An 11726-nucleotide genomic window follows, 5' to 3' on the forward strand; every position below is an offset into this window, starting at 1 on the left:
AAAACAAGATTTGCGATGTCTCGGGCAAAAACCAAATACTAAAATGTGATCATTTAAAAATGGAAATAATTCAAAGTAGGTTTTCCTATAAAATCTCACAAATATTTAAAAGAAATTGTGGAAAAATATCTGAAATGCAATTTACCAATAAAAATATGTAAACATACATTTGAAAAGTATTAAAGAAATTATTAATGCATCTAATGACTAATTTGATCAGTTGTGTAAAACATCACTTATACTGCTCTGGTGATTTGTTGGAAAATTAACTGCCGTGCAAATTAACCAAACACTTGTTAGGATCTATTAGGTGAAACAAGAACATTTGAAAGTATTTCATGGTGAAAAAGATAAATAAATATGAAGTCTGTGCTCTCTATGGCTGCAAGTATATTATATATATAGATACATATATATTTCTAAAAGTGATTATTAAATGAACGTTTCATATACACTTATTAGAAAGACATGGAAATATGTATATGTGCCATCTGTTATCCACATGCATCAATATCCTTATTTGAGCTGTGCTTTTCCTGGACAGGGGGCCGCCTTTTACATCTCTACTTCTGTCTCCTTGAACCCCAGTTGGCCTCGGCAGATGGCCGCTCACACTGAGTCTGGTTCTGCTGGAGGTTTCTTCCTGTTATAAGGGAGTTTTTTCTCTCCACTGTCGCTACAAACATACCTGGTGTGAGGGATTGCCTTTGAGGCAATTAGTCGATGCAATCAACTGGTTTTCCTTAGAAAACTTTGAATCAATTTGACTGTATGATCTGGTGAAATGTAAAGTGCCTTGAGATGACGTGTTGTGAATTGGCACTATATAAATAAACTGAATTGAATTAAACTATATAAAACTGTTTCTTTGCTAGGCCAAACATAAGATAAACTGATGTTACAGCATAAACTAAAAAACGTATTCAACACATGCTTAATTCATATTTTTAAGTACATGTATATTAAATAGCAAATTTAATAAATTATGTTTTTCCAAATTTGAGAAAAAATAACCAACTTTATTCCTATGGAAAATAACTACTTAAAATTCAGTGTTGTTGAAATGTTTCAAGAAATGTTGTAATTTGTAACTTTTTTATAACTAACAAAGCTTTTTTCTTTAAATGATTTTGCCATTTTTGCTAAATAACGTAGCAGCCATTGATCAACATGCATATGTATCACTTTTCTGGTCAACAATTATGAAATAAGCATCTCTCTAAAGAGACAAATAAAAAATGATTCCATAAAATCTTTATTTCAGACACGAACACAACAGAGCTCTATGTACACAAGCTATTTTCAAATACATCTACAGTACACAAAATAAATCTCTCCACCAATACTTGGGCCACGGCACAGCTAAGCAGGTTCTATTGCTGAAAGAGAAAAGAATGTTTTAGAGAGCATCTAGAGAAAAAAAACTGTTTTGTTTAAAGAAATATTTAAACAAATAAATGCAATGACTGATGTTTTTCCAGATTGCACTCTTACCTTGGCCTTCTGGTTCTGGACAGGCAAAAAGAGTTTAAACTCTGCAGGGAGCTCATCCTCAGAGTAGAGTCTGTCTGAAAAGTAAACCCTCCTGATGCGACAGCTTGCATGAATCTGAAAGAAAATTATTTTTTTAGAACAAAAAAAAGCATTAATGCGGATTTCTAAAAGACAAGGGAGAAAAAAAAAACTCTGCTGTGTGCTCACCTGTACACGCAGTGTCTCTGTGTAATTGGTCCCATACGCTCTTCTGGTGAAGTCCGACAAGTTGAACTGAATCTGGTTCCAGCCTTCATCCAGCCTCATCGGCATGGTGCAGATGAACGGCTTCACTCTCGTTGTGCTCTGATAGTTGCTGGCTCGAAAGCGTCGCCTGACATTTTTATCATCCAGCACCTGAGAGATGTCGAAAGATATTGAAGAAGAAATAAAACACCAGCGACCATAAACCTCAGCAGTCTGTATAGCAAGAAGGCTCTCAGAGGCAGTACCTGGACTTCGAAGGTGAAGTACTTCTTTAGGTTCTTAATAATCATCACCAAAAAGGGAAGCTTGATTCCGAGGGTCTTCTTGGGATCAGCAGGACAGGATATGTAGGTGGTGCTGCAGAGAGAACAGTTCAAAAGTCAGAAAGATCAGACAAGTGATTGAATCAAACACACTAATATACTTTGAAGTATATATATAACATTTCTTAGTTAAATGAAATATGCATGATGAACAAAATGTGTGCCTTAATGTTAAACTCTAAAGCAGGGGTGGCAAACTGGTTCCAGAAAGAGCCGTGTGGCTGCAGGTTTTCTTTCCAACCAAGCAATGGCACACCAGACTCCATTCATCTCATCAAGTCATCATGTTCAGATTGGACTCACTTGATGAGATGAATGGAGTCTGGTGTGCCATTGCTTGGTTGGAAAGAAAACCTGCAGCCACACGGCTCTTTCTGGAACCAGTTTGCCACCCCTGCTCTAAAGCATGGCAGTTAATTTCCACTAAACAACTTATTTTCAAGTTCTTTATATCTGCTTGCTTATTTTTGTTTTTTGGATGACCCACTTTATTCGAATTTGAACAGACAAACGTTTTGAAGGTGAAAACAACTTACCTGACATTTGCTCCCTCAATCTCCAGGACAGTTGAGTGAATGTCACTATCAGTTATTTTCTTGATGTGACCGTTTCTAACCTGTCAACACAAAGAAAGGTCAGGTTTTTGCCTTTCATTAACCGATTTCAATTATTGATACAGATTCCCGATATAAAGTTATCTTGGAGCAATTATGGACTCCCCTAAAGGTTTGCGAACGATAAAAACTAAAGCAAAGCATAAACTATGGCAAACAAATGCTATACTTTAGAACAGATTCTTTAGTGAAGGAGCTGTGATCTATAGAGCGCCGGTGGAGGTAACGCAGCAGGTATGTGAGATGTTTGATCAATTAAATAATTTTTTCTTTCAACTTCAAAGTTACAGAAAAGGGGCTGTGATCCATCTCTCCATCAGTTTGGAAAACGTTTTAGACCCATGCTTTAAGACATTTACAAAAAAATGTCAACTTAAATGTGAACATGCATCACACACTGACAGACCTGTTTTGGAAAAAAAAATATCTAGAGTCAGCAACTGAAAAGAGGGATAAGAAGAGATGGGGGTATGAGTCACTGAATGAAGAACAGCTTGGTAATGTTGCAGCATTTCTTATTTAGTACTTCATTTGATTTCTCATTCCTTCCTTGACTTTAGAATAGAATTCAACTTTATTGTCATTACACTGTCACAAGTACAAAGCAATGCAATCAACTCTGCATATAAACAATCCCCTTTGAAAGCAGTAGGCTGCCATTGTGCAGCGCCCAGTGAGCAGTGTGGGGTTAAGGGCCTTGCTCAGGGACCCAGAGTGTCATCTGTGAGAGTGGAGCTCGAACTCAGAACCTCTAGATTCCAACCACTAGGCCACCACACCCCTACAATTTCTCTTAATATCGGTTTTCTTTGTTCTCTTTTTCACCATGAAGGCAAAGCACTGTTACTTCTGTGCAAATTATATATGTAAGGGTGTGCATAAGTCTTTTGTCTTGAATATTCCAATCGTTATATTTGACATTGTCGTAATCATAATAACATTTTGCATAAAAACATATGCATACACATTATATCCATAAAGCATTCCCCCAAGCAATCTCTCACTATACATGGTATAAATATCACGATAAATATTTGAAAGCTGATGAAGTTACTGAGTAGTACTCTCATTCTATAGAATGAAATCTAAATACATACTTGATCGATGGCAAACAAGTCTCGAGTTGCTACTAAAGGATTTTAATCAGCAAACTATGGTTAAACAGACTCAGCCAAAAATAAAAAAAGTGCAGTTTGTCAAGTTCTTGTGGCTGCAGATACAGATTGTCTAACATTAAATACATTCAAACTTGTTAGTAGCACCTTCAGCATATAAACTCATATGTTAAAAGGCGCAGTGTATTCGTGTGGATCTGTTCCCATAGCAACGTATAAAAACACCTGAGAAAACTTATCTTTGTTTCTGATTTTGATTGTTTTTCTTTATGTTGGTTTTAGGATACATGTTTAATTGGTTCTCTAAGCCTGCTGATTTTCTACATTCAGCAAAAATGTGTGTAACTTAGTATTGGAATAATCTACTAAATAAAACGATATATATTTAAAAATTTTTACCATAAATAAATAACGCTAATGGAAATATCTAAGCAAAATGCATAACTTTATGAAAGTACCACATGATACCAGGTAGCTTTAGCATCACTAGCAGTGAATGCTCACACCGGAAGAGGCTCACCCGGTCAATTCCAGATCTCTACTCACCTTTTTGTCCCATATCTGCAGCGGTTTGCTGCCGATGCTGTACAGTACAGACAAAAACCCACTTTGGAACGTGTTCTTGAACATTTTCTACGCGGTTAACACACACACCCGTTACCAGCGAGGCGTTTGTTAATCAGCTTTGTTTCCGGTCCCCAACACAATGCGAAATAAGCAGTTCCGCTGCCGAATAAAATAATTAAAAAAAATATTGTTGGAACATAAAACACCACTCGTATGTGTGTGAGTTTGTTAAATATATATTTTACATAAAAGCTTTGAGTTGTTTTGTTTTTTTTCTTTTGCTTTGGTGTTGCTCGGGAACATTTTTTTGACCTTGTTTTTACGGAGTTGTTTTTACGGCGACGTTGAGTTGTCATAGTAACTATAGAAGCGTGGCATCCAGTAGCAACGGCACCATAGCCATATTGTGACAGGCAAATTTACTTTCTAATCAAACCAGGCTAAGTTCATATGTAATATTATAACGAATTAGATCAAATAAAAGGAGAAGCAATTTATAGAACAGATTAAAGACATGTGTTGACAAAATTACTGTTAAAATGTATATAAAAATAGATAAATGTAAATTACTAATTTAAAACAAAATATCTATTGATATAATACTTGATGAAATACTTTTCTTTGAAAGCAGCAGCAAAAAAAAAGAAAAGAAAAGAAAAAAGAAAGAAAGAAAGAAAAGAAACAGTGGTGCTTTCAGTCACCACTAGCTTTAAAAAGCTAGCAGTTTATGCTCAACGTATGTGATCTGAGAGTTTGTTCCAGCTGGTCCAGTTCTAGTTTCAAGAACCAGGAAGGGTCAGATCTCTGACTGGAGGTGAAATGGTCCACACATAGCAAAGACCTCTAGCTAGACCCAATTTTTTTTGGCTTTTTGTAGAAAACAGCAATTTAGTGTAGTAAATAAAAGCTTGGTGAGTTACCCTGGTTTTTGTCATGACTTTTTGTTTTGTTCCTGAGAATATGGGTAAAAGACCCAACAATCCAATCTATGTTTTTATAAAAGCATCCTGTTTTGGCATCCAATTTTAGCTGTAACATATTTTTTTACTGCTACCATATAAAACTAATACAATCATGCCAAGAACCATGAGGGTTTTTTCACCATCAATTCCACATCCATTTTTTTATACCTGCTGAATTCTTAGAAAATAGTCATGATAATGCAGTTTTTCTTTATGGCAAACTACAAAACCACAATCCTACCATTATTATTCCACTAAATGTTATGAATATTTATAAATTTAATATATATAAATTTATAAATTTTCAGTTTATAAATTGAATCATCGCAATGTTTTTATCACTGCTGCTTATCTTAACAAGGCTGCACTTTAAAAAAAATTAAATAGTCTAGAGACCTGTGCTTAATGAAATTTCTTTTTGTTTACACTTGTGTGTACAAAATGAAAAAAATAAAATCTGTCTGTCTAAGTCTAACTGTGCATACAAAAGAGCATAATTGTTGACATTAATTTCCAAATGCACCTGAACCAGGCAAACTCTATAAATAGATTTCCTAAACACAACCAAGTGTCAGAGTTTCTTTCAACCTACTAAATTTCCCTGAAGTGCCAAGTAGGACATCCTTCCTCTCTGTCTGCTACGCTTTAAACATCTTGCAGAGATCTCAAATATTTGAGCCAGCTTTAAAACAGCCCATTAAGCTTTCACTGGAGTCTTTCTAAAGTCACTGAGAGTGAAACATAAATCAAACATCCAATATTTGCTTTAAAGGAAGTGAAGCCAAACTGAGTGACCTGTATAGTTCAGGTTTGTGTCATGAGAGTTTTTGTTATTTAAACTGCACTCACACATTTAAAGTAAATAGCAAAGCCCTACAAACCACAACTTTTCTTCAAATTATATATCCAGTGTAATAAAAGCAATTCTGATCTTCAGTCTCTCTGATGCACACGTAGTTCCTTTTTTCCTCTGTTTCAGTATTTTGTCCAACTTATTGATGATTGGATAACATGTTAACACAGATACAAACATTGTACACCTGCTCTTCTGTTTGTTTCTCAGTTTTTACACATCCCCACATAAATGTAGCATTTTGATCTAGTTTAATCCAGCATACTAGATTAATCTAGAAAATGGTTTAAAGTGACTAGAGCTCAGGTCAACAAAGAGCGGTTTCGGTGTCCCTCATAGATGGTTGAAAATATTTATGCTAAAATGCATAGCTATACAAATATGTACTTGCAAACTCATGCCCAGGGACAGTTTAATCTGAAACACTTGTTTGTAAATCACTTTATTGTTCCACAATTTGGAAATTTGTTCTTTGCATTTTGACCCATCCCCTTTGGGAGCAGTGGGCTGCCATTGTGTGGCGCCAAGGGGTTCTTAATCAGGGGTTAAGATTAAGGGGGTTTGCTCAGGAACCCAGAATAGAGAATGTGGGGATCAAACTGGATACTTGCAACCTTTTCAGAGCACAAACGCACTGCACTACGCACTGCACTACTACCCACGTTGTTGGGGTTCTTTAAAAAAAAAGAAACCTATTTATAGAGAAAATATGCAGACTTCATGCTAATAAAGCTCCAAGAGGGAACATTGGGCTTGCCAAAATATTTGGGTAGACAACCTTCTTGACACCAGGGAACAGTGCTAAAAACTGCACCACCATCAAATTAGGAAGAAACTGTAATTCTACCAATGAGACGAAACACCAACAAATAATCTGGCATAATACCGGACTTAACTTTTGGAAACAGAAACTTCAGGCAAGAAGCACCACAGCTTCGGCTCTATTATTTGTACTTCTTTGCTGCGTAGATGCCTGTTATATCTTAGGAACTCATCTGGATCATTTTCTATTTTAACTTTTTAAGCTTTGATTTCAGATCTCCTTCTCATTCTAACGAGTTGAGTTAAAAATCAACCCGTCTCCTCCCACCTGCCTGTATAGTGACACAAAATTTTATATTTTCTCACTTAATCTCTAACTTACAATTTTTTACAACAATTATTCAGATATTCCCTGTATTATGCTGGTGAAGATTCACAATGATTCAAGTCGTAGTCATTCCAAAAACAAAAAAAAACAAAAAAGTTAAAAGACTAACCACTGGGGTTTGTTTTCCAACTTTGACAATGTTTTGCTTCCCATCCAGGAAGCTTTCTCAATTCAGAAGGTTTGGATTATGGTTTGAGATCCAGTTTTTTTTTTTATTCAAAAAAAAAAAAGAACACCAGTTTAATTTTGGACAGAAAGTCCTGCTAAGGAGGACGTAAGCTGAGGTAAATGGGTCAAGAGGAGGAGGATTGTAGTATTTGACTGGGAGGAGGTAGAAGTTGCTGCTGGTCATATTCTACAACCCAGTTTAGAGACATTTTGGTCTCTAAAGTCCTTTACCTAAAAACACAAGGATTTAAGAAAGAATAGAATGGATTTGGAGGAACCCAATGTCTAAAGACTCCTGTCCCCCTCTCGCTGCACCTAAGGTATGTTTGATAAAACACAGATATATATATATATATATATATATATATATATATATATATATATATATATATATATATATATATATATATATATATATATGTTAACTATTGCTTTCTTTACATGCATTTCTTAATTTGTTATTATTATTAGTAGTAGTAATAATACAAAGATACAAAGAAGGCCATCTCCAGCTTCTACACTGTCAGAAGCTGTTGATAGTTTTCACTGTCTGTAAATTTGACCTTGTATCAGTTATGAATTGTTTCCTGGTGTTTCTTTTTATAAATAAGTCTTAAGTTTTAGAAAGAGAAAAAGGCAAGATTAGAAGATTGATTTCGGCATTTTTATGATTGCTTTTTAAAGTAGGAACCAATCTGATTTGTTTCCCCTTTAGTCAAATAAATGTATTTTTGTCCATTCAATCCAGACCTTCTACCATATTTTTGGCTACAATGATAAAGAGTTGAGAGAATCTCTAAATGCTGGGATTTTATGCGACAGATCACTGCAAAGTCGGTCATAATTGCATTTTGTTTCCAAGCTGTGATCTAAATAGTGTGTGATGCATTTTGTATTTAGTCTCCAGATAAATATTACAGTATGTTTTACAGCCAGAAGTTTCCTGGGGTATGTCTCCAGCTTTGTCAATTTACAAACGACATTTAAACCTTTTAGTGTAAAATAACTAATTCTGAAACAATTAATCTGATTAATCATGAATAATCAATTATTTAAATAATCTTCAACTAATTTAGTAATTGATTAATCGTTAACTGGAGTATAGAGACTCTAAAACATGCCTTTAGCTGACAGAGCAACCCACTTAGAGCAGTAATTATACCAAAATTGTGAAAAAGTATATAAACATTTTGCATTGAAGTTTAAAAATATGCTTTCATCTGTCCAGAGCTCCTCAAGTGGAAAAGTTTTAGTTTTACTTGGCTTAATTTCATAAAAAAAAATCTTCTTTAATGAACCTTTGGTTATCCGATTATTAATTGATCATCCCATTGTGGCTCTGCTTATATGTTTAATATCCTTGTCCTGCAGTAAATGGAAGCTTTGCACATTAGATTTCTTGCTTTGCAAAGGAATTGCATTAAGAAATACTACAATAAAAATATTTAAAAGTTTGTAACATGACAGTATGTGAAAAACAAAACAAACAAAGCTTAGGTTTGTGTATGTGTGTCATAGTTTGTTGTTTTCAATGCACCTAAATGTGGACTGGATATTAAAAGAGCATTATGGTGTTTGGAAGAAGCAAACTCACAGATTTGGCACAAAGAGAAGAGAACAGGAAACGATGGCGAGCATCACATAAGTACGTCTGCAAAACAAAACCAGAATAATGAGTACAGAGAAGTGAAACTTCTGAGTTTAATCAGAGGTAGGCAGAAGAACTGAAATACAATACAGAGCAGAAAAGTAAGAATAAAACACAGAGTGAGATGAACACAAACATCAATAGTGGAGGATTTTCGTGGTTTTTTTTTAAAGACCTGCCCTCCCCACAGAAAATGCACATGCACAACCCAGTACCCACTCCCGAGAGGGAGCGCCTATTAAACATGCGTGAGAGCGTGCACGAGCCCATTTCTCCTCGTGCACGCTCTGTTTTAAAGTTGCTGTTTGCATTGCTCATACAAGCTTACTTTCCAAAAGAAGATTTGCAATTTTTCCACTATGTCAGATTCACCACCTGTAGGTTAAAATGGGGATGAGCACGTACGAAGGCCTTACGTAAACATATCACCAGAAAGATTAAGAAATTAGGAGGACCACTAATTTTGACGATCCACCCAGAAAAAGAACATCCTGCACAATACCTCTAAATTAAAATCTAAATGAATATAAAGCAGAAATAATTTTGGCACAGAAACTGAACACAAAGGAATTAACTGACATGGCAACACCTAAGAGACAATAAGAAGCTTCCCTAAAATCCCAAATCCTGTTTCTATTATCTCTTCTGTAAAATAAAATTCAATTTTAGCTACAAATCCTATAATCCTTGGAACAACAATTACCTACAATGAAAAAGTTACTTTTTAGTGTTAACCTAAATGCTGGAGTTGTAGAGCAACTGCATATTGAATGAAAATGTCTTGATGAAAAATGAGAAGAAGTGATTTCTTTTTTACTTTTATGTTTCAAAGGACTTCTCATTCACAAACTGCAGATCTGTGAATGACATGATAACCATATAATCTGTGACGGATTGATGCCTCGTTGAGCCTTTTTGAAAAACATTTGAAAGTTATGAACAAATTCTAAATTGTTTATACCAATGTGCCAAACATACAGAATATTGCATTCCCTTTTAGAACCGTTTTTTATCTTGAAAATGTTCCTTGCTACACATTAGTGGAACATTTTAGAACTTCCTGCCTTTTAAATCAAACATGCTGTATCCGTCCCATTTCAGCTCAGTGGAGAAACTTTATATTTTTACGGCTGTGAGGATCAGGAGTGGTCTAACTCAAGCTCTGATGTGATTAAATTTGATCTAGTGCTTTTCTTTAAAATAACAGTTCAGACCACGTGCTTCACTTTGTCAAAAGTGTCATATCCTTTCGGAGAGCACGGGAAGATGGATTTTATCAACTCCCCACTATGAAAGGGCGATGTTTATAAAACAATCTGTTCTAGATTAAACTCTAAAAGGTCTTTACAGTGTTTCACAGCAATAAACCATCTGAAGAAGTCCTCATCAATTTAAGCAGAACTATCTGCATACATTTGCCTGCATATGAGGAGAGTTTTTGATACCAACAACATACAGGCAGGTATTACAAAGAGCTTACAAACACTACTGGAAATAATAGGAAAAAAGAGAACTAATTGATCTGGCGTGGAGTCATTGGGGATTTAGCATCCCTAAGTCCTGAGAAGGCACCGCCTGATTGCGACTAGCCGGTTATCAGGCACCCTAATGAGTGCTTAAGTTTCATCATAGGTTCAAGATAACTATAAGAGATAAAATTCAGAAAGCAAATCCAGAAGATAACATTGTAGGATTTTTAAAGATTTAATTTCTAAATTATGGTTAGAAAATAGGTATTTGATCACTTACAATAAAGGAAGATGCTTGGCCCTCACTGACTTTGATCTTTTTTATCTTTATGAAGCTCTTCTGTCCTCCACTCATTACCTGTATTAGGGACGCCTGAAAATGTTATCTGTATAAAAGACATTTGTCTGCAGCCTCAAACAGTCAGACTCCAAACCCAGCCATGGCAAAGACCAAAGATGGACACCAGGAAGAGAAGTTTAGACCTGCATTAGACTGGGAACAGTGAATCTACAGTAGGCAAGCAGGTTGGTGGGAAAAAATTATTGAGCCCCACCTAAGATCTCCTTCCTTGGCGTCAAAATAATCAAAACGGTCCCAGATCTGCACAGTCGTACCTGATGAATTACGTCTTAGAGCTGGGACCAAAGTAACAGAGGCTACTATCAGTAACACACTGCATCAAGATGGACTCAGATCCTGCAGTGCACCCCACCACCACCCCCCACCCCCCAAGCCAGTACACATCAAGGTCTAGGTCTGAAGTTTGCCAGAGAACATAGGGATGATCCAGAAGAGGATTGTGAGAAAATCACATGGTCACATAAAACCAAAATAGAGCCTTTAGTCACAAACTCAACTTGTTATGTTTGGAGGAAGAAGAATGCAAGTTACTTCCAAATAATACCATAACTACTGTGCGGCTTGGAGGTGGAAGCATGATGCCGTGGGGCTATTTTTTTTGCAAATGGGGCAGGATGACTGACCTGGGTTATGAGAAGAAAAATTGGGGCCATATATTGTGAGATTTTTAGCTCAAACCTCCTTCCATCAGTGAGAGCCTTAAAAATGGAAGGTGGCTGGGTCTTTCAGCAGGACAATAATCCTAAACCCACTGCT

At 35.8% G+C, this 11726-nt stretch overlaps 1 protein-coding gene across 1 annotated transcript; it reads right to left on the minus strand.

Annotated features, from left to right (window-relative positions):
- Positions 1 to 1222: 1222 nt before the first annotated feature.
- cfap20 (cilia and flagella associated protein 20) lies at positions 1223 to 4489 on the minus strand. The gene is made up of 6 exons (XM_015392754.1): positions 4339 to 4489; positions 2600 to 2679; positions 1986 to 2097; positions 1702 to 1890; positions 1495 to 1608; positions 1223 to 1379 (listed from the first exon to the last, which is right to left on the minus strand). The coding sequence occupies exons 1-6, from the start codon at positions 4420 to 4422 to the stop codon at positions 1374 to 1376; spliced, it is 585 nt and encodes a 194-aa protein (XP_015248240.1). The 5' UTR covers positions 4423 to 4489; the 3' UTR covers positions 1223 to 1373.
- Between the last annotated feature and the right edge of the window lie 7237 nt (positions 4490 to 11726).

Source organism: Cyprinodon variegatus, unplaced genomic scaffold (genome assembly GCF_000732505.1).
Source record: "Cyprinodon variegatus isolate N-32 unplaced genomic scaffold, C_variegatus-1.0 Scaffold605, whole genome shotgun sequence".
NCBI classification, from domain to species: Eukaryota; Metazoa; Chordata; class Actinopteri; order Cyprinodontiformes; family Cyprinodontidae; genus Cyprinodon; species Cyprinodon variegatus.